Raw genomic sequence first — 24154 nt, forward strand, 5'->3', positions numbered from 1 at the left:
GTTGGCTTTGAACAAGGCTCTCCCTCTCTTGTTTGCAAATTGAACAAAGCAATCTATGGCCTCAAACAAGCTTCGAGGGCTTGGTTTCTCATTGTGTACTCAGTTCTGATTTCTCTTGGTTTTGCTCAATCGAAGTCTGATGCCTCCCTCTTTCACAAGAGTTCTAAGGATGGTATTGTCTACATTCTCAGTTATGTGGATGATATGCTCATCACGGGCTCTAGTCCTACTTCTGTCCGAGCAGTAATTCAGCAAATCAGCAGACATTTTTCTTTGAAAGATCTAGGGGAGGTTAACCATTTCTTGGGGATTCAAGTCTCAAAAACCAAACAAGGAATGCACCTTGGCCAAGCTGGATATATTAAAGATCTTTTAAAGAAAGCTAAGATGGATGATGCGAAGGGATGTCCGACGCCTATGATCTCAAATTGTGAATTGAGCAAAGTTGTTGGGAATCCTACTGTGGAATGTAAAACCTATCGGAGCATTGTTGGAGGATTGCAGTATGCAACTATAACACGCCCGGACATCAGTTATGCTGTAAACAAGGTTAGTCAATACGTGGCAGCACCACTCGACACTCACTAGAAGACCGTGAAAAGAATTCTAAGGTATCTTGCCGGTACATTAGATTTTGGGATTCATGTCAAGAAAGCAGTTGGAGATATAATAGCATTTTCAGATTCTGATTGGGCATCCGATGTTGATGATAGGAGATCGACGACAGGATATTGCACATACTATAGGTCTAATTTGATATCATGGTGTGCGAAGAAGCAATCTGTTGTTTCGAGGTCGAGCACTGAAGTGGAATACAGGAGCTTAGCGCATGTTGCTTCTGAAATAACGTGGATGCAATCCCTCTTGTCAGAACTGAGAATCGAGTCAAAGAATATACCTACAGTGTGGGTTGATAACTTGAGTGCAATTGCACTTGCCTCCAATCCGGTGATTCATGCGAGGACCAAACACATTGAGATTGATGTACACTTCGTTAGGGATAAGGTGATAAGGAAGGAACTCGACATAAGGCATGTTCCCTCAACTGATCAAATTGCAGACATCTTCACCAAACCACTAAGTTTGCAATTCTTCTCAAAGTTGAGAAATAAACTTGGAGTGTGTTCTCTAACCTTGCTCGAATTGAGGGAGGATGTTAAGATGAGCAATGCATATGTGTGCAAGTATGAAATCTCAACTGGAAAGCAAGAAGAAGATGTTACATGCAATATTGCAAGCATGAGAATTGATTCAGTAAAGTCCAAACCTGAGAAAGTATTGACTAAGCTGATGAACTGGAAAAGAGCTCTTATGGGCCACCACCAATGTGGCTGAAGAGTACGTGAAGATTCATTAAGATATATCAGAGAAAGCACATTGTTTGTTATTCATATTTGTCTTCTAGTTTAGCTAGGTTTAGCATAGCTAGTTCTAGGAGCTTCTAAAGACTACTATATAAGTTTTCTTATTGCATTGTAATATACATCAGAAAAAGAAATGAAAGCTCATCAGTGCATAGCTATGGATCTAGTTTATATCCTTGGTGTATTAGCCATTTTTGTTTAGGATATTCTGAGTGGAAATGGTGAAGGTACTGGCAATGATGAGAAGAAGCCCGAGGTTGATGAAAAGGAGAAAGAAAGGCTACAAGAAATGCAGTATAAGGCCTAAAAAACATTAATCTTGAATCTAACAGATAGGGTGCCGAGGGAGGTCTCGAAGGAGGAAACAGCACCAGGAGTTTGATTCAATTTGGAGTCATTGTACATGAGAAAATCTCTTGCTAATCATCGGCTGCATCTCTGAAAGTGAACTCCTTTTGTATGCTCTCTTCATCTTCATTTCGTATCTTAATATCATTGTGGAGTGCTCAAGTTGGATCGTCGACCTGATCAAGCCAACATATTTCTGCCTGCCACCTACAAAATGCGGGTGAGTGGATCTAGTAAAAGCTCAGACTGATCAACTCGGCTCACTCCGACTCGAGTGAGACGAAACGAAGAGATCAAAAAGTGCGTGCTTTCAAAACCTTAACCCACTAATACTATTTAACTAGTATAGGGAAGTAAGGATCGATCCCACAGAGATGAGGCGTTGGACATTTGTTTGCATGACACAACTTGGGGGCTTGGCTGCTGTCATGCTTTCTAGGGGGTGGGTTAAGTTAAACTACTAAACTTTGGAAAATATAAACTTAACTAAACTGATTAACTCATGCAAGCTTAATAAACTACTTGATCAACTAAACTAGACTTTCCCTAAATGGACAAACTGAATAAACATGGACTGTCACCCTGCAAAAAGCACTATAAAGTAAAAACTTTCTAACAACTTCATCTTCTTCAACAAATCAATATGGAAAACAGAGTAGATAACAGATCTGAAAAGCTAAGGAAGACGAAACATCAGAAAACACATAAACTTAATCTACTCCTAAGATCTAAGCTATGACTATGTAAAACATAAAACTAACCCATAATCATGCAAGAGACAAACAGAAACTACTAGATCTAAACATATTAAGACAACTCAAACATAAAACAACAGATGTGAGCAAATCAAAACAGAACAAAACATTTCTAAGCTAAGACACGAAACATAAAAGTGAAATTGAAGGCAGATCTGAAATATTATGCACAAAACAGAACACCAAAGCTGGGAATGAAAACATAACTTCAGATTTAACTGAATCAAAACATCAAAATGTCGATAACATCCAAGGTAAGTAGAAAACAAACAAAGAAAACAGGAAATTGTTTCATCACCCCTTCTCGAGGTGGAATAGCAAGAATAGAAATTGAAATTTGCAGAAATTAACACCAAACACCGAACTACCAGCTAACTAAAAGGGTTTAGGGTTTAGGGTTAACTAAAATAGGACCAAGTGTGTGAGTGCGAGAAAGCAAGAACAAGAAGGTAAAAAGAGCTTCGGTTTCAGCCCTAGAAGAGAGGTGAGACCCTAATCTACTCTAAAGAAAGCTTTGAAGACCCCCTAAACTACTGGATGAAACTCTCCCGGGGACTCCCTTCTTCATGTGTTGGACTTCCTTTATATAGAGAGGCGTAGGGCTCTGATCCCTAGGGTACCATCTCTCTGAAATATCATTGTTGCTCTTCACACTTTGTAAGTGGGGTCTCTCGCTTCCTCTTCCAATGCAGAACTCCAACCGGCTCCGTTAGAATGTTGACTTGATCAGCTCAATGCCGCAATTTTCACCTTCTTTTCCTGATTTTTGCTTTCGCCCATCTGATTTGTGCTATCTTCTGAATTTTGCGAATTTCACACACACCTGGCTAAAAAATGGTCATTAGTTCATGGATTTGGGTGAAGTTTTACTATGGAACGCATACATGAAACGAGCCTCATCAATCTCAAGCAGAAGTTATTGTCAATTCAAGATTTCTAATGCAAAGAGTATATTGGATTAGCTAGAAGAGTTTGGGAAGTGTATTGATGATCTTGAGAATATTGATGAGGAAATCAAGGATGAAGACAAGGCATTGATGCTATTGAACTCCCTGCCTAAGAGCTATGAACACTTCAAAGATGCAATGCTTCTTGGAAGAGAATCCAAGATCAGTTATGAAGTTCATTCTGCCTTGAAGTTAAAGGATTCCCAGAAGTCTGATGCTAAGTAGACTGATCCAGCAGCTGAAAGCTTATACTTGAAGAATGATCAAAAGAAAGAGTTCAAGAAGAAGTCTCAGAAGAAGCAAGATAAAGAGAAAATTGAAAGGGAGAAGGAAATAGAAGCTGTCACTATTGCAAGAAATCGGACCATTTGAAGAAAGCTTGTTTTGCTTGGAAGAGAAAGCAAGAACAAGAGAAGGCTGGTGATGCAGAGACTACTTTGAATGTACACTCAGGAGCTGCTATTGAAGAATCTTGGATTATGGATTCTGGTTGCACTTTCCATATTTGTTCTCACAAGTCTTGGTTCCAGAGTTTAACAAGCTGTCAGGGGTCAGTGATGCTAGGCAATAATCAGGTTTGCAATGTCAAGGGGATTGGAGGTATTAAGCTGAAAATGAAAGATGGCAGTGTCAAGACTTTGACAGAAGTCAGATTCATACCAAAAATCATGAGGAATCTCATTTCTCTTGGAATGCTGGAATCAAAGGGATACAAGTTTGATTCTGGTGATGGAATTCTTAGAGTTACTAAGGGTTCTAGAGTTATCATAGAGGCTAAAAGAAAGAATAACATGTACTACTTGATGGCTGAGACTATAACTGATGTTGTGAATGTTACTTAGTCAGAGAGCCTGGATCTTTGGCATACTAGGCTGGGACATGTGGGTGAAAAAGACACCAGGAGCAGGCCAAACATGGTGTGATAAGATTAGGTGCATCAAAGAACCTAAAGAAGTGTGAGTCTTGTATTCTGGGGAAGGCAAAGAAGCTGCCATTAACAATTGGAAAGCACACCTCAACAACACCTTTTGTGTATGCTCACAATGACTTGTGGGGGCCCGCTCAGACTGAATCCATAGGTGGAGGTAAGTATTTTATCTCCATCATTGATGACTATTCCAGAAAAGTATGGATCTAAATTTTGAAAGAGAAGTCTCACGCATTTGCAAAATTTAAGCGACATATTAGATATGAGAATGAGAAGGGATCCGTGTTGAAATATCTAAGAACTGATAATGGTATGGAGTTTCTATCTGCTGAGTTTGAGAGTTTTTGCAAATTGAAGGGGATTAGAAGACATAGAACTGCATCAAAGAACCCCCAACAAAATGAGATGGCAGAAAGAATGAATAAGAAGACACTACTTGAGAGAGTAAGGTGTATGGTATTCTATTCTGGATTACCTAAGAAATTTTGGGCTGAAGCTATGTCACTGCTGCAGTTCTTATTAATAAATGTCCTTCTTCTGCAATATCTAATGAGACCCTAGATCAAAGATGGTATGGAAGTCTAGGTGATTATTCTATTTTGAAGACATTTAGGTGTGCTGCTTATGCACATGTGAAGCACAATAAGTTGGAACCGAGGGAAAAGAAATGTGGCTGGTTCACTGGTTCTCATCGCCATTCTTATTCATTGGATATGGCTAGATTTAACTTACAATTAAACAAAGTGTGTCATAAATTACATTGTTTTAAGTTCCCTCATCCCAATGATTTTGATATTTAGGGTTTGATTTGTTTTATTTTAAGATTTTAGCTATTGAATAAAATTTTAAATGGTGTTCAAATTTGATCTATTAAATACTATGATAGCGAAAAAAAAAAAAAAAAAAAAAAAACTATTGTAAAATGAATATAAGAAATATATAAGATGAGTAAGTTTGGATGAAATATTTAAAAACACACTTAATGTGTGAAATATATATGAAAAGGTATATGAGATTTAGTCGTTTAGACAAACTTAAACTTTATTTGTAAGTTCTCGACTTCTCAATTTATGCAAAATGATACAACACACAATTGTAAATACAAATCTTTTTCCTATATTCTACGATTTTTTACTCTGTTATTTTATATATTTTTCCTATATTCTACGATTTTCTACTCTTTTTCTATATAAAAATCTAGATATTTATTACATAGTATCTATTTCTAAAGAATTCTATATCTAGATATTCTAATATATAATTATATAGAGAATTCAATAACATAACATCTAGATTTAGATAATACTATCTAGATATTTTAACTAAGAGGATTAGCAATCACACGCGTAACATTCCTTAAGAAGATTAAGTGTTGACTACTGATCATAAACTGTTAGTATAGGGGACGGAGCCCCTTATTCGCTAGGAGTGCGCGCATGGTTGTCTTTCATTGGATGTGGTTAATGCAAACTTGCAATTGGCTGAAGAGAAGTCGGCTAAGTCATGCTTCCTAAAGGGATCAGGTAACCACTGTCGCAGCGTCTACCTCGGTCTCCGTCCTCTATCCTCAGAATCGATTTGATAGCTTCCAGGCATGTCTGGAAAGCTAATACTCCTTGAGTATGCCCGACTATATTTTGTAACATCTCGTTTATTTGTGATCCTTATTGGTATTATTATGTTAGGTTGTGGTCCTGTGGAGTCCATTAATATCTCTCTTCATAATTCTGCATGTAGTGCATTATTTGGTTATTTTTGTACACCTATAGTTTTTTCGTTTTGACTTTTTCCATATTTATTTTTAATGTCATTTTTATTAGACTAGGCTACTTACGATTTTGGGGATACAATTATACTCCCTTGTAATTACTTGGATTCAACATTGACTAACTATGCATTAAAAATCATATCCAATCAAGAGTGCATTTTCTTGGAACAAGGAGTATTTTTTTTAAAATATTAGTAATTCTCTTGTTTGCATGAAAAATTTGCATTACAGCAAAATGTAGATCTTTTAGTAGTCTAAACATCATGTAATTCGCTTAGTATACTAATATATTTATTTAAACGTGTTTTTTGCATTGGATGTGCCCATATTATAGTTCAAGCTTGAAGTTTCGTGGGGCATGACATAAATAATTATTAATAGTACTAGAAAATGTGTTACTTGTACAACAAAAGAAATTTATTTGGTCAAAGTCAAAATTTTTGAGACAAGAAGCATGACATTTTATGTGACTCCCAATATTCAACAACACTCAGTTGCCAATTAATAAAAAATATAAATTACTTATATTTAGCACTCCAGGTTATCGTTTCTGACCAAAATGAAACACTATATAGCAAAGAAATTAAGATGACTCATCATATATATATTTATTTAAATTTAATTTGTGGCCATACCCACCCGTCTTTGTTGACCCGAATTATTTTCCGCGCCATTATAAACACAAATCGCTCACAATTTCTCCTCAACACAATTTCCCCAACACAATATCTAGATCTCTACCAGCACAGAAATTTTATAACTTTTGAGCGATGGAGATCATCCAATTCGCGAGGAGGAGGAGAGGATACACCAGGCTATCGCCCAAAAACAGGGGCAAAATGCAAGTGGCGAGATTGGGAGGGGCGCCGAAGCGATCGTGGCGGCTGCGGCTGGCGCCGAAGCTGCGGCTGATTAGGGCAGCGTCGCCGCTGCGGCTGTGGACCAAATTGAAGAACGCGTACGTCAACATGATGCTGAGGCTGGCTCATAACTCTGGATCTTCAAACAGCACCAACGTTTTTGGCGCTAAGAGAGTCCCCAAAGCCAGAGATGCTCGCATCACCTATTCCAATTCTGAGTTCGAGAATAGGCTTATTTTTGAGATCTACAAATCCATGGTTGCTTCCTACGAGTTAGGCTACAATAAATAGTAGTTATAGCCTCTGTTATTTTTCATTTTTCTGTTGATTTTTCGTTATGGCCGGAGACACCAACAAAAGGGCTTTTCCGGCTGACGGTGTAGTTATGATAATTGTTCATTAATATTTCTCTCTTATTGTTTTAATTAGTTTCAAAAAGCAAATGATGTAATTTCACGTATTTGTAAATGTGCAAACATGACTTAATGATTAATTCATTTTAAAATATGCAAGATTGGATCCCTTCGTTAGTACGGTCAAATTACCTCAATTTTTATTACTAGATGAATTAGATTAATAAAGATAAATAGTGAAAGTCCTAGTATAAATTCTCATTTGACGGTCGGTGGCCTATTTTTGTTTACTCAACATTGACCAATTTTTTGAATTCAAAGCAAAATGTAAGGTCCAGGATACACTTGGGAGATGGGACAATTGCGTCTCAAGTAAGGATTACTTTCTATTTATAACCACTGACTTTTCAAAATTATTGAGTTGAGTTAGAGACAATGAGACGATAAAAATCAAATCATATACTAGGAGTAACATATAATTGAACTTATTTGTAGCAAAATTTTGGTGTATCTGAATTTTAATATGAAATGATACCATAATGGAAAATTTCAATTTTTTGTACGTCAGTTGCCTCGTCGTCGTTGTGCACTTCTGCGATGAACCGGCCCGCCCAATTGCCTCAATGTGCTATTTAAAATTTTCATCACATCCCGCTAATGTACTAGTGTTATGTGCAGAAATAGAGATCTTTACATACGAAATCGGCACGAAAAATTGTTATGGATCATTGCGGATACTATTATGACAAAAAAAAATTATTCTCTATTCTTTCTCCTATTCCATCATCAAACATCACATTCTTAAATCCTATGCTCAATTGAAACAATTCAAGTAATTTGAGACGAAATAGATACTCGATGAATCTTGCCTGTGATATATGAACAAGGTTCAACTTTTATTTCTTTGAATTATAGGCAGGAAAAACAGGGCTAAAATATCGTGGCATAAGATTTACTGTGAAAATTAAACTAGTCCAGTCCAAGAGTCCTTTGTGTGCGGCCATTCGCATGGTTTATTCATCTTTAACCATAATTTATTTTGTTCCTAGTATTTGCATGTTCAGTATATGAATTTGACATTTATTTCGATAAAGCAACGAAAATGAGAAATATGAAAGATGATGAAGTACTAAATTAATTGATAAAACGATTCTCCTTATATTTACTCCATAAAGGACTGGTATTTTATATGTAACGATCCGCCCTTTTAGGGTATAATAAATACGGCGATCGTTAACTAGGCGGACTTAAATGCAACAAAGATCATAGGCTAGGATTTCATTTAAAGGGATTTTACCAAAGTATTTAATGATCAACTAAGTAAGAGAAGAATAATGCCTTAGCAATGAAATTCAATGATAAAAGGGTTATCGCAATTAATATTCAAAATGACAAGGTTTCAAGATAATCCAATCCGTATCACGTCTCAATATTCTAACGAAAAGAAATAGTTCAAACTCAACCAAATAATAATAAGTTTCATGTTTCAGCGGAAGCAACCAAGAGAAGGGTGGAGCTATGTATGAAGACACAACTACACTCAAAGTTCCAAACTGATCATATTATTCAAATTTCTTGCTCAACACCGCCAACCGCTCGTCGCCGCTCAACCTGCACATAGAGAAAACACATGCAGGGCTGAGTACTATAAACATACTCAATGGACTTATGTCGAAAACAGTTTTATCATAATAATAGTTATCATGCCATTTCAAGTGTCCATCGGGGTTTTATCTTTAGAAAGACCCGAGGCACCACAATATATCCTTTATCAAAATCACGGCCGTGCAACCATTTTTTCATATCGACGTTTACCATATCCTCATTCTACATGACAAGGAATGTGACCGCAATCCAGGTCACTAGATCGGCTAACCCGTACGCTGGCACACGGTCTAACATTGGTGTACACTAACCCAAGTAGAGTTTGTGGCTCTACAAGGATCCGAATTCGATTAAATCAATAGTGGCATAGCCACAAGGGATATGCACGACAAAACAATTCAAGCCATGATAACACGGATCTCATTCTCATCAATAAAGATTTAAGACGATGTCCTTATTTTAAAAGAAAAGCCTACCTCGACGGCTTAGATCGCAAGTATTCTCTTCCCCTTGCTATCACGCTGAGAGCGCGAGTTATCACCTTTAAATTATGTGTATCACAAATCAGTTTCAAACATTGATTCGAAAATCATGCATGTTCCCACCCTTTTCCCATCAATTTGTTTTAATATCACCATTCAAAAACAAGACGTGATTATCACATCACTCTTTATTCGCACAACAACTCCAGATCTATCATCAAAATGTCACGCATGAGTGTTTTACAACACACATCACACGCACACACACAACACACACGCACACACACACACGATCCACTCACACACACATAAGGATCTCATTCATCAATTGGTTTCCCCTTTTCACTCGATCTATATGCATGAAGGTTCAAGAACACCGATTAATCGGTTAGATGAGAAAAGATTAATGTAAAAATACATTTTCTCGATAGAACGAACGGTAGAACAAAGTAGTAGCCTTGATTCTTAAAAAATTCTTGAGTTTCAATTTCAATTCTTCTCAAAAGATGAAGAAATATTGGAGAAAAATAGAAGAAAAATTGAGAGAGAGTGGGAGGCATGTTTTTCAAGAGAGAGGGGGGCGATTTTTCTGATTTAGGTTTGGGGTTTCACTTTTATTTATATTTATAGAGTACAAGATATAATATCTTTAATTAAATAAATTAAAGATTTGAGAAGATATGGGGGAGGGAGTTGGTGTTAAATCTGGTGAGAAATAAGGGGAATTCGAATTTCATGCTATTTAATTAGCATACGATTTAATTTGGTATTTCACGGAGTAGAATAAAATATCACGGAGCAGAATAAAATGATAAATCTCTCAATAATAGTAGGAAAGTGGCGTGATTTTTGAATCTCTCCACAAGGTATCAAATTAAAATCCTAATTTAAATAGGATATGGCAAGATCTCCTTAGATATGGTAAGATATGCTAGAATATTTATATTTATTCATGGGAGAGAATAAATAAGGGATCACATAATATATTAAAATAATTCCTTCTCCCATAAATAAGAGATTTTCGAAAATCTCCATGCAACAAGGTGGGTTTCGAATATTCCATAGAGTAATTAGAGAATAATTGGACTTTGGATTTAATTTGGATAATTATCCCAAGCAAATAATTAAATCCAAGAAAAATAGGATTCCTTCTCCAATAATAATAGGGTCGAAAATTCCAATAATATGTGTAGGATATTTATGAAAATCCTATTTAATCTCACTCAACCCTTTGGGAAATAATTCGCCACAATTATATTACTCCGCATCAAAGTATTCACACAAAATCAACCATTTTTACTTCCACCTCATTTTCTCAACACATTGACCTTTCAACGGTCACGTCATATTTTCCACATCTTTGACTATTCAACAGCCACGTCATATTTTTCATATCTTTGACTATTCAATCAATCTCAACTCCAAAACGCAATTAGGTCACGAAGAAATCATGTAATTAAATCACTCATCAATTAATCCACATACTCCATAGCATTAAAAGCATTTAATGCAAAAATCTTATAACCCGAAAATTAGGGTTCGAAAAAGTGAAGCGTTACATTATATTTGGTGATTTCTCCCGTATATATAAGTATGAGATAAATGCTTGGTATAATAAAATAAAATGACGGGAAAATGGAATAGGCATTTACTAATCACATGGAAGGAACGTTTCAAATCTAGTAAGAATAGAGAAGTCTAAGATGTAATCTTCCAACAAAGTTAGTATGAAATATATGTGGGAATTATCAATCTATTATACCATATATTTTTCTGCATCTTATCTGATTAACAAAGTATTTCGTGAACACTCATACTCAAGGGATTTTCTATGTCAAATTTTGTGGTTGACATAGGAATTTTGGATGGCCAAACAGAATTAGTTAGAGCTGTAGTGGAGAAGCAAGTGCTTGTATATGATGATTAGATCTGGAAATGAGTTTATCCAACTTATAATCATTATACTATTATTTGAGCAACTAAAGTGGTGGCTAGTGTTCATCCACCTTCCTTTTTAACAAATGAAGTAATGTAAATATGAAAACATGCATAAGGATTCAGGTATGTTTTCCCACAAATGTATTTGCTTTGTTTATTAAATCCACCCCTTCTCCTATGGAATCTCTTAGAGAAAGAAGTGTAACAAAATATCAGCTATAAAATGTTTCAAATAAAAACTTAATCTACCAAATTGAAACATAAACATATTTATTCCAACCACTTTATAAGTATTTTTTTAGTATACTGCTTAATTCTTGATTATTTCTCGAAGTCACGCGACAGGCATTTTCCCCGCCAAAAAGTTTAAATGCTTCTGTTGCAAGCAAGTTATGCTCTACGGCCTACTCCACCAACACCATTCTAACCGATCTAAATCCCGTCTTATCATTGGCGTAAACTTGTTGCTTTCGTACACCAGCACACATCCAGTAATTTCTCTTCTGATGCTTTATATTCTCCCGCCCTCTTGCTAATCTGCGCAGACCCAATTCATTTTCCCCTGTTTCTCTACAAAAATCTCTAACCGCTTTAGGTCTCCTAATTTCTGAATCTCAGAGAGTTTTCCGGTGAGATGCAGCAGGAGAATACCTCATTTTCCGCCCTCACCACCACCGATGCTTCGCCGGTGTGTTTCTCTCGGAGCAATCTGTTTCTCTCAAATTCGCCGGATGATTATCTCAACTCCGCCGCCTCCATTTACTCCTCGCTGTTTCAGAATTACACTACAGACGCCGCCTCCTTCGACGTCGCCGATTCCGAGCGCCGCTGCCATGATTCGAGCAGCATCCTCGAGTACCAGCAGCTCTACAACCGCTACACACTCTGCTTATCGCGGCTTCGCGATTCTATCGAGGAGGTTGACGCGCTCCGCCGCGAGAACGATTCTCTCCGTGTCTCCAACGCCGATCTATCTCGTCGCGTCGCCTTTCTCTTCTCTCGCAAACGATTGCTCTCTGAATTCAACCATCTCAGCGTCTCCTCTCCCCCCGCCGCTTCTCCGGTTCCCCTTCCTATTCCTGTTCCGGTTCATGTGCCGGCGCCGCAACCTCTCGCGGAATGCAATCGCTTCGAGCGGAGGACTCCAGAGAAGACCGTACTTCCGAAGAGCATTTCAGTGCGTTCAAAAGGTTATCTGAAGCTGGTGAATAGATCTGGCCGGGAAACGAATGTCCAGAAAACAGTGAGTCAACCGTCTCCACCTTCGGTGAGTCAACTCGAACCCTAGTGTGCTTCGTTTCACGTAAAAACCGTTTCTGATTTGTTCGTAGATTTGGATTTCTCGCGAATAATAGTAATTTTCATTTAATTCACATACTAGTTAACTATAATTGTGGTTTTAAGAACTGAAATCTGAACAATCATGAAATATTACGAATTTCGAAGGTTATAATTATACTCTGTTTTCGTGATCTGAAATTCGAATTTGTGTATTGTAAGACCGATCTGTTAAACTCTGTTTACTCTTAACCTGGATGAGTTACTTGCTGTATCGCAAAACTGAAATAAGATCTCGAACAATAGGCATCTATAAATTTGGAGAAGCAGAATGTTCAAGTAGTGGTCGATTCTTCTCTTAATGAACTCAATAGTTTATTGTTATATGAAATGTATGCTCAGATCCAGCTTGAATGATTGAATGTTTAATTATCATGTTCCAATTAAGTTGTTTGCCAACATTAATTTGTGCCAAATTTCCTGTGGCTTTGTTGACGTGCAACCGTAAGCAGCAGAGGGTGTACGTGCCAGGGGCAAAGGAGGAAGAAGATGCGTTGGAATTCGACGTCTACAACCAAGGGATGTTCAAAACTGAATTGTGTAACAAATGGGAAGAGACCGGCGCATGTCCATATGGGGAAAACTGTCAGTTCGCTCACGGAATCAAGGAGCTGCGCCCAGTGATCAGGCACCCGCGCTACAAGACCGAGGTCTGTCGTATGGTGCTTGCCGGAGATGCCTGCCCTTACGGCCACCGCTGCCATTTCCGCCACTCTCTTACTGAGGAGGAGAAGCTCATGGCGGCTGGGCCCATGAGAACACCACCACCACGCTGATTGGTATGTTCTATTGAAACTGGATTGGATTTTTTGACAAGTGCATATCTATAGCACTGGATGACTGGATGATCACTTTCGTCGATGTGGAATGTTGCAAGAGATTGATTGCTTAACTATAGAGAATAAGGATCGAAAATCTTGGTCAATTGTTAATATGGCATGTATACATGCAGCATGTTAGACTAAACTTGGTTATCCATATTGATATAGCTATTCTTGAAACTGGTAGTTAATAATACTACTACAATCATTCTTGTTACACCATTTACTCTAGTTACAATAGTTTATTTCTTGCCCCACTCGCTTGATCAGGTAACTAACAACGGTTGGTGAAACCAAATGGCCAACTAAATTCAAGTATACGTCACAAAGAAAGAAACAGAATGCTCACAAATTAATTAAAAAGCTAAGTAAATTCTAGACGTTGTAATGTTGATAATTCAATAGCTTCAAGACAAAAATACTCTCAATCCAAGATGGACAAAAAATTAACGTAACAACAAGTGAAAAAAAATGAATTTTCAAATTGCAAAATCACTCAGCCCACAATAGAGTTCATAATCAAACATTTTTGCATCAATGAAACTAAAGTAAAGATGGACAACTCAATAGAGGGGAAATAAAACCACCAAATTTAAAGAGATCCCACTACAAGCCGCCAGAGCCTAAGCTACTTAAAACTACTATTGGCGATGCTGACTATGGTGGGCCTGAACCAAGAGCACTGAAACTATGGCGAGAGAATCGGAGGGGAGGGCATAAGCGTAATATGACCCTCTAATTCTGGTTGTGGAGATCAGATTCAATTGGATTAAATAAGATCTGAGACCAGTTTAAGGTCTCACCCTTGGTGAGATGGTCCATCTCACAAATAATAAACCAAGGTTAATTCTTCCTCCAGTCTCCAATAGAAGTCTAATTGTGACAGGTGCAGATTTAAAAAAAATTGTTTGACTTCGTAAATAAAATTGATAGAAAAAGTTAGTGAAATGTGAGTTTTACTTTTATATATTGATTTCACAGTAAAATGTGAGTAAAATGAGTTGAGGAATGTGGCACCATTTGCCAAAAATAGAAAAACGAAATGAGACACTTCTAATAGTGATCTGACGAAAATAATAAAATGAGACTTCTACTGAGGACCTGAGGGAGTACAAATCTTTTAAGATCTGATGACTTTCGTCACACAAGTAAAAGATCACAGATCGAAGTGGACTAGTGTCACATAGATATAGACCATACACGATACACCCTTCTACCAAAGATCTTAAGCGAAGGAAGCGGTTACAACTCAAGAACCACACGAAAACCCTAAGACCACACAGATGATCAGAGAAGACGATCGATGCTCAGAAGTAAAGAGAGTTCTAGAGAGAAGACATAATGATATCTCGGATAAAGATAAGTGCGACCCCTCGATAACCGCTTATCAATTCGAGTGTAGCAACACGTGGCGGCAATCAACGACGTCTCAGGTAAGGTAAGGTAAGTGGGCATAGAGATGGCCACAAATAAGGAGCGGGCCACATAAATTAATGTAATGGGCCTCTTTTGAATGGGCCACAAAATATACCACATACTGAACCTTCGACCATGTCGAAAAGGATATGCATCGACCTATGCAAACTTTCCTAATTGCCTAATAGTACTAATTTGCAAGTCTGTAGAGGAGGGGAGTGATCAATTGCTAACTCATCATTTAATTGCTAACTACAACTAATTTAAGGCCACATGATTTTAAAAAACGCATGGTCTACAATTTGCCACGTGTAATTTTCGTTTTTATTAATTAAATCGAAAAAAATTAAAAAAAAAACGCCAAATTAAGGTTTTGGATGAAAATGTCAATATAGTGTTTCGAAAATATCAACACAATGCTTTGAGAATGTCAACACAATGCTTTAAGAATGTTAACCCATTGCTTATATTGACATTCTACATATATTATATTGACATATTTTATATTACATGTTGACATTTTCTGCTATACGAAAAAATTAAAAAATTTTGAAATTTTTTTCAAATTTTGACGTCGAAACATATGCATGTATGATATCATTGGAATCCTTATGAAATTATCTTTAATTTGGTATATGTTATATGAATTAAAAGTTTTGGGATTTCTTTTAAAAGTTAATTATAATTAAACATGTAGTTAATTGACATTAATACCCCTAGTGATATTTTTTGGAATTAATACTATGGCTTTATTGACGTTTTTCGTTAATCGTATTGACATTTATGGATTAATGATCTAAGCCCTTAATTTAAATATCCGATAGCTATTATTTAGTTGTAGTTAGCAATTAAGTTATGAGTTAGCAATATAACACTCCCCCTGTAGAGGATCGATGAATTCATAGCATATATTTAAATATATGCGGGGAGTGATCAATTGCTAACTTATCACTTAATTGCTAACTACAACTAATTTAAGGCCATAGGATTTTAGAAAATGTGTGGTCTAGAATTTGGCACGTGTAATTTTCGTTTTTATTAATAAAATAAAAAAAGATATAAAAAAACGCCAAATTAGAGTTTTGGATGAAAATGTCAATATAGTGTTTCGGAAATATCAACACAATGCTTTGAGAATGTCAACACAATGCTTTGAGAATGTCAACACAAAGCTTTAAGAATGTTAACTCATTGCTTATATTGACATTCTACATGTATTATATTGACATATTTTATATAGTATGTTGACATTTCTGCTTTACGAAAAAATTGAAAAAATTTCGATTTTTTTTTCAAATTTTGACGTCGGAACATATGCATGTATCATATCGTTGGAATCCTTATAAAATTATCTTTAATTTGATATATGTTATATGAATTTAACGTTTTGGGATTTCTTTTAAAAGTTAGTTATAACTAAACATGTAGTTAATTGACATTAATACCCCTATTAATATTTTATGGAATTAATCCTATGGCTTTATTGACGTTTTTTGTTGATCGTATTGACATTTCGTGGTTGATGATCTAGGCCCTTAATTTGAAAATCTAATGGCTATTATTTAGTTGTAGTTAGCAATTAGGTATTGAGTTAGCAATATAACACTCCCCGTGCTAATTACTCATATTTTACCACTTACTCAAATAATTTTATCCTTAGATATTTAAATTTTGAAAACTCAACCAATAAAAACCCTATTAAAATTAGGGTGTTATAGATATAATTTTTCTTTTTGAAAAAAAGACACAATACTATACTTAGTCATGTTCATGATGCTGGAATCGCCGGTTATGGTTTGAAAGCGCCAATTCTGGTTCTAAAAATATTTGAATCATAATAGGACAACGAGAGTCTTCATGGTTCTTCAATTTTTGACCGTTCCAGTGATTTCAGTCTGGTTTCGATTTATATAAAATAAATCATATTCTATGTTTAGCTTATACTAATAACGTATATCATTAATTTGAATAATAAATTCGTAAATTAAACTTAAAGCGAGTCAATAACGTAACGACAAAATATTCATGTGCATTTGATTGAAATTAATAATGAAAATAAAGTCTTAGTTGAAAAAGAACATATCAAAGTTGATAATTTGGAGTTGACTTTTAGAATTCAACCAAGTTTTGAGTCTATCTATACATTGACAATCATAGTAGAATTGCAAAAAATCTCTTGGACTCAGCCTTCAAATGAAAACCTAAATCACAAGGACTAGCCTAGTCTGATTAGAAACAATATAACTAGTAGAAATAATACTTACATTCAGTGCTGCATACTTACTCTAAAATTAAATCTCAAAATAACTGATTTCAAAAGAGGTGATAAGTAATAATTACATATACCTACTCCAGATGCATTGTCATTAATCTTTCTCTAATCCTCTTGTTGTATGCTGATGATTCAACCAGAAATTTATGTAAATACTATCATAAGTCATCGCTGGTTATTGACTTATTTCTATCTAATTTACTATAATAAATAACTTTCGACAGTATTATTATTATTTCTTAAATAACATAGATAATTACATACGGAATGTTATACAAAGTGAGTAATTGTCTTAATAAAATCATGAAAATATTATTTATAAGCACGAACTCAAACATCCACTCCCTGCCCTCCTTAAATATTTGTAAGCTCTTTTATTTATTTGTAGAAGTCAAAAATATTCTTGGTTTGAAAATGAATTATAATAGGGAAAGGAACGTTAGCAACTCAAGGCGTACGCCGTCGGCTTCTCAACTACATTTGCAAATGCACAATTTTATGCCGATGCCTTCCTCTTCTATTCATGTCGACCATGATCTGGTAAATCGTTCACTTTTCATCGTATTCTTTATTTACTCGCAGATTTGGTGTTTTTATAATTTTTTTCGATTTCCGGATTCTTTTTAGTTAAAACCCTAGGCCTCGCGCTTTAGTTGACGAAGGTTGTAGCCTATTAGAATGTTTCTAAAGAGAGACAAATGTGCTCATTGTGTTTTGTTATGTATTTAATCTTATCTGTCGATTCTTAATGGAATAAATTAAGAGGAAATCTTTTAAAAAGAATTAATTTACACATTTATGTAATGAAGAATGGCTAGAATGACATGTTGCCACGTGAATTAATTTATATGTATGTTTTAATTTTTAATACTATTGTTTTAATTATATATTGAGCATTGAGTTTTAAACTATTGTTTATGCAGCTTGAAGCTGAAAGACGTGCATCTTTTATGAACCATTTGAAGCACAACTTGCATAATTTTTGGAGAGATAGACTCTCTGAGATTCGTGACGCTCCTACTGGTAATTCCCATTTTGTAATTAGTCTTGAATGTTGTGTTAATTTTATTGCTTGAATAATTTTTTTTCACTTTTCATATATCTAAAAAATTTGTATAAAAATAAGTTTATATGTATATGTTTCCTTGTTGGTTTTGTAGATGTCAAGACTCCACACACACTGCCATTAGCTCGCATAAAGAAAGTGATGAAATCTGACGAAAAAGTTAGGGTATGTTGTTATGATGTTTTATTTTTAAAATGTTTGTACTTTGATTTAGTTTTTGGTTGTTGAATAAAACGAAAACTCACTTGTGATGCAATTTTTAAATTTTACTAATACAATGTGCATGGGGATGCATAAGTTTGAGTATTTAAGAATTATTTTTTTATAAGTGAATAGAAATTTAAAAATCTCATCACGATATCAGTATTTTTTTTATTAATTAATGTTGTGGTGTATCAGATGATCAGTGCTGATACACCGGTGTTGTTCAGCAAAGCGTGTGAGCTATTTGTGATGGAACTAAGCGTGCGGGCGTGGATGCACACTCAACTTAACAACCGCAAAACTCTGCAGCGCAACGATGTCGCTTTTGCTATTAGAGACCACTCTCTCTTAGCCTTCCTCAAAGACATCGTCCCCTTGGAATCACACCTCCGTGTATATATATATCTTCTTCATTTCTCCTTCTATTACTACTATTATCTTCATTATTAACTATGTCAAATCTTCTCATCATCTCATATATACATGACTTCCTTAATTTCAGGATGATGATGAATCCATTCCAAATGCTCAACTTCAGGATGATGAACCCATTCCAAATAATACCAATAATACTAATAACAATAATAATATTGACCATGGAGTTTATGTTCCTCATCCACTCCCTCCCAACTATATGCAGGTGATTTGATGCACAATATTATTCCAATTAATTAATAATGATATATACTTTCTTTTCTGTTTTATGAGTTTTGTTAATCCTGTAAATTAGGAGCTAGGAGGAGATGAACATCAAATGGCATTTCCCATGAGTTATCCTCACAACTTCAATCATGTAAGTCATCACAATCTTTTCATAATAATGAATTGATTTTTTTTTTCAGTTGTCGCTTGAAATCAATTAATTTTCATGTTTGTGTTGTTAGGCTTATTTCCAAGATGTTAATCCTAGTTATCCGCCACCTTATGATGGAACCAACCCTTACATTCACTATAAGGTAAGCTTATATTATGACTAGATAAAACACACAAATACACACTCATAATACTGTTTATACACATATACGTACTGCATGTGAATATTTTCAGGATTTTTTTCAGTGAAAGATTGTCACGAAGTTCCAGCCGACGACAACAAAAACATCAATTGTCTCGAAATGACTTGGAATCCGCATTGGGCTTGCGAAACGGGATGAGGAATAAAAATTATGGCTATGCCACGATGTACGATAGAATTCGGTTATCAAACATCATTTAAAGGGCGAAACCATCGTTTTTTTTGTATTCCGGATTTGTTTTGAATTGTCGTATTTTCATTTTATTTTCTTTCTGTTCCTAGGGTTTTCGATCACTTAAAAATTGTGAGTTTTTTTTTTATTTTGCAGTCCGTTTTTCAAATTATTAATAAATTCAAGGAATTAGGGTTTTTGTGTTTTAATTCTTTATCAGTTCGGTCATTCTTGTGTCACGTTTGCATATATTGTAGATGGGAAAGAGGAAAGAGAGACTTATTATTGATGTTGGTGATCAATCATGGACATAGACTATAATATAAACAATGTAACTTTATAAGATAACTATTAACCACCCGTTCTTAAATATGCAATTCCTCATTAAAAGAAGACTAAGAAGAAAAATTACATGTGAAAACCAACATGTGTTAATTATACCTTGTTGGTGTTTGTCATGTAATGTAGATAACTGCTATTCTGTTATGTATATAAAGTTGTTGATTGGAAAGATTATCATAATATCTTCCAAGACACTTACATATTGTGATATATAGATAGAGTCTCTGTGCTGATTGGCTTCGTTGGGTTCTCATTCAAATTAAACTCTTCCATTTCTAGGTTATGTATACTTTGATTGTAGATAATAGCTGTGTTTACTTTAGACTTTAGTTACATAATGCATTGGTGTGATGTATTATCTCTCCTTGAAAAGGGAGGAATAATAAAAAAGTGAAATTATTTTTATAAAGAAAGATAAAAAAGAAATGATGGATTAAAATGTCAACTTTAGATATGATGATAAAAAGGAATATAATATTATAAGTTGTGTCAAATTAATAATGGTGACCGAACAAAGATGACTTCATGTCCAAATACAAAGATTAGGATATTCTAATTCCACTATCACACATACATATATATTGATCGTTAGCAAGAAGTGAAATCTCATGTTTGACGGGTTTATTTGGTGGAATATGTATAACCCTACCACCGGGGCGATGCGATTATGTAAAGTTTCTCTCTTACTTTACTTTGTTAAATTTGCATTGAAATTTATGTGTTTTACCTTTAAGATAATTTTTTAATGAAAAAAAAATAGTATTTGAAAATTATTTTGGTCTTTACCAAGCTTATTAAGACTGAAATATTGAAATTAATGAAGGATAAGGAGAGGATAAATTATATAAATATGGAGTGGATGCCGTCCTACTAAAATACTACCATTACCTTAGATACTAGTACTTTGTAATATGGATTTGTAATATGGATGGTTGGATCTAGAGAATGGAGAACCAAGGATAAAACATACAAATATTATCATAAAAGTATCAATTGAGATTAAATCATAAGAATGTCAAAACGGTTTATAAAAATATGAAATGGGACATTGTGTTGACATTATATGCCATCCGTCGACATGAACTAAAATGATGGAGTACCTGTTATCATCAGAGATTTAATTATTATTTGATTAATACAATTAATATATTAGTAATGTGACATTGTTTATGCTCTATACTTTTACTAAATATTGACATAATGATGATTCTCTATTTATATATTAGTGTGCATGTGTGATATACTAGTGTGATTATATTATATGCATCAATGAATTGTAATGATATACTAATGCATTTGTGTTGATATATATGTTGGCATAGGGGAGTGATCAATTGCTAACTCATCATTTAATAGCTAACTACAACTAATTTAAGGTCATAGGATTTTAGAAAACGTGTGGTCTACAATTTGCCACGTGTAATTTTCATTTTTATTAATAAAATCAAAAAAGATAAAAAAAACGCCAAATTAGGGTTTTAGATGAAAATGTCAATATAGTATTTCGGAAATATCAACACAATGCTTTGAGAATGTCAACACGATGCTTTAAGAATGTTAACCCATTGCTTATATTGACATTCTACATGTATTATATTGACATATTTTATATAGTATGTTGACATTTCTGCTTTACGAAAAAATTGAAAAATTTTCGAATTTTTTTTTCAAATTTTGACGTCGGAACATATGCATATATGATATCGTTGGAATCCTTAAAAAATTATCTTTAATTTGATATATGTTATATGAATTTAAAGTTTTGCGATTTCTTTTAAAAGTTAGTTATAACTAAACATGTAGTTAATTGACATTAATACCCCTATTGATATTTTATGGAATTAATCCTATGGCTTTATTGACGTTTTTTTTTATCGTATTGATATTTCTTGGTTGATGATCTAGGCCCTTAATTTGAATATCTAATGGCTATTATTTAGTTGTAGTTAGCAATTAGGTATTGAGTTAGCAATATAACACTCCCTTGTTGGCATACGTGATAAAATGTAAATATATTTAGATGAAAAAGTTGGAGTTGACTGAAGAAAATAACAGGGGTTAATTCTTCTTTTGTTCTAGGCTTGTAATTGCATTCCATCTTAATGAAGGAGAATAGATTTGTTCCCAGTTAGGGAGTGACGCATAAAGGTTATGCGTCACTCTTAATGAAACGCATAAAGGAGATGCGTCTTTATTGAAAGACGCATAACGATGATGCGTCGTTAAAGTGAAAACGCATAAAATATTGCGTTTTACAAAGACGCATAACCCTTATGCGTCTTTCATTAGTGACGCATATAGGTTATGCGTCTTTGCTTAGTGACGCATATACATTATGCGTCTTTCGTTAATGACGCATATACGTTATGCGTCTTTCAGTCGGGTTTTAAAGGGCAGAAGGCGCAAACAGAACAGAAGCAGAAGCAAGGAGTCACGGGTTGGCGATTTCCGCCGTTTTTCGACGATTTCGGTCGATTTTCAGCATTTTCTTCATAAGTTCCGGTAATTGTACTTCAATTTAGCTACATTCATCTTTATTCATGTTTATTTTGCTTTCATTTGTTAGTTTTACCCAATTTTTTAAATTAGGGCTTATAGGAAAAATGTCCCTAATTGTTGTTTTTGGAAAATGTTATTGATGCAGAAATCATGCAAGTATTTGTGAGTTTGTATTGGGGTGGTAGAGTAGTTCAACTACCACATATGGGTATTGGTTATGATCCACCTCGTGCGAGGAGCTCCATCGTATTAAATTCGTGTGTTTCCTATTCTGAATTGGTTGCAATGATATGTGATGCGATGAGAATAGATATGAACCAACACACTATTGAATTATTGTGGAGACAATGTATAATCTTTGCTTCCGGTATGAGTTATACATGTTCTGTGATTTGCAATGATGAAAGTGTAATGTTTATGTTCAACAATGCTCAAAATTCAAGTGGGTGTATTGAATTATTTGTTGAGTATTCACCTGTGAGAAGTTCAGAAATCCCACCAGTTGTTGATTGTGGTATTGGATCATCTGCGAGGGTTGAACTTTTGAGCTCAGACTGTGGTATTGGATCATCTGCTAGGGGTGAACATATGAACTTTGATCATAGTATGAATGAGCAGAGAGATGTTGTAGATGCTGTTGATGTTGGTGTTGGATTGAATGATGAGGTAGATGTTGCAGATGTTCTTAATGAGCCAACAGCATTATCTGAGACTGAGCCAGAACCCGATCTCTGTGATGGTGATGGTTCTTCTGATGATGGTGATGGTTCTTCTGATGATGAGATAATACCTTGTAAACCTGTTGTACAAGGTGAACAACCACTTCCAGAGTACAACACTAGGGGGTTGAAATTCTTTCGCAAATTACCAAGTGGTCCTTCTGGAGTATCTGATGATGTTGTTGATAATGAACACAGCAATTTGTATTGGGATGAGAAAGAGCCGCATCGGATTGTGTTGGGAACAAAATTTGATTCCAAGCTTCATGTGAAGACTGCTATAACTATGTGGAGTTTGTGGCAGGAAAAACAGTTTAAGGTCGTCGAGAGCAAATTAAGAAGGTGGCATGCCGTATGCAAATTTCCAGCAGGAACGACAGCAACAGGTATAGGCATCATCAGCACCACCGACGCTGAAAAAGCGAGGGAATGTAAGTGGGAGGTTTCAGTTACACAAAGGGCTCATGACGATATGTGGGAAGTTAGAAAGTGGGTGGGTCGACATACTTGTGTAGGCCATCGTGCTAACAGAGATCATGCTAACTTCTCATCGGCAATGATTGCTCTGTGTATTCGACATCATGTGCGACAATGTGCCGATTTCAAGGTCTTCTCAATAATAGCTGATATTCAAGACAGATTTGGTGTGTCAATCAGTTATAAGAAGGCATGGTATGCAAAGAGAAAGGCTATAGAGTTTGTATATGGTGGATGGGAGGAATCATTCAGGCAGTTGCCAAGCTACATGTTTGAACTCCAGTCACAGAATCCGGGCACAATTGTTGAATGGAAGCACAACGAGTTGTTGAGTCAGAGACGTACAAATGTGTTCAACTATGTTTTCTGGGCATTTGGGCCTGCAATACATGCTTTCCAGAAGGCTGCACCGGTGTTAACAATAGATGGGACTCACCTCCGAGGAAGATTTAAAGGTAAGCTGCT

At 35.3% G+C, this 24154-nt stretch overlaps 4 protein-coding genes across 5 annotated transcripts in view; all 4 read left to right on the top strand.

Moving 5' to 3' along the window:
- The first annotated feature begins 6880 nt into the window (after positions 1-6880).
- Positions 6881-7261, top strand: LOC125187379. Its single transcript, XM_048083966.1, has one exon. It carries the CDS (start codon positions 6881-6883, stop codon positions 7259-7261), a length of 381 nt encoding a protein of 126 aa, XP_047939923.1.
- A 4644-nt stretch (positions 7262-11905) lies between these two features.
- LOC125202140 (zinc finger CCCH domain-containing protein 14) lies at positions 11906-13762 on the top strand. 2 transcript variants are annotated; one of them, XM_048100488.1, is made up of 2 exons: positions 11906-12615; positions 13139-13762. In XM_048100488.1, the coding sequence occupies exons 1-2, from the start codon at positions 11983-11985 to the stop codon at positions 13460-13462; spliced, it is 957 nt and encodes a 318-aa protein (XP_047956445.1). In that variant the 5' UTR covers positions 11906-11982; the 3' UTR covers positions 13463-13762. The 2 variants fall into 2 exon arrangements, with proteins under 2 accessions (XP_047956445.1, XP_047956446.1); XM_048100489.1 differs by having other exon boundaries at positions 13142-13762.
- A 3882-nt stretch (positions 13763-17644) lies between these two features.
- LOC125187390 (nuclear transcription factor Y subunit C-4-like) lies at positions 17645-19328 on the top strand. The gene is made up of 7 exons (XM_048083977.1): positions 17645-17735; positions 18119-18218; positions 18356-18426; positions 18661-18858; positions 18968-19105; positions 19196-19258; positions 19308-19328. Exons 1-7 carry the CDS (start codon positions 17682-17684, stop codon positions 19326-19328), a joined length of 645 nt encoding a protein of 214 aa, XP_047939934.1. The 5' UTR covers positions 17645-17681.
- Positions 19329-22904: 3576 nt separating this feature from the next.
- The window catches only part of LOC125187396, a 2321-nt gene continuing 1071 nt past the window's right edge, over positions 22905-24154 (top strand). Inside the window, exon 1 of the mRNA XM_048083986.1 lies at positions 22905-24144. Coding sequence (XP_047939943.1) covers positions 22905-24144 — 1240 coding nt within the window. The remainder of the gene's footprint in view (positions 24145-24154) is intronic.

Source organism: Salvia hispanica, chromosome 1, assembly GCF_023119035.1.
Source record: "Salvia hispanica cultivar TCC Black 2014 chromosome 1, UniMelb_Shisp_WGS_1.0, whole genome shotgun sequence".
NCBI lineage: Eukaryota > Viridiplantae > Streptophyta > Magnoliopsida > Lamiales > Lamiaceae > Salvia > Salvia hispanica.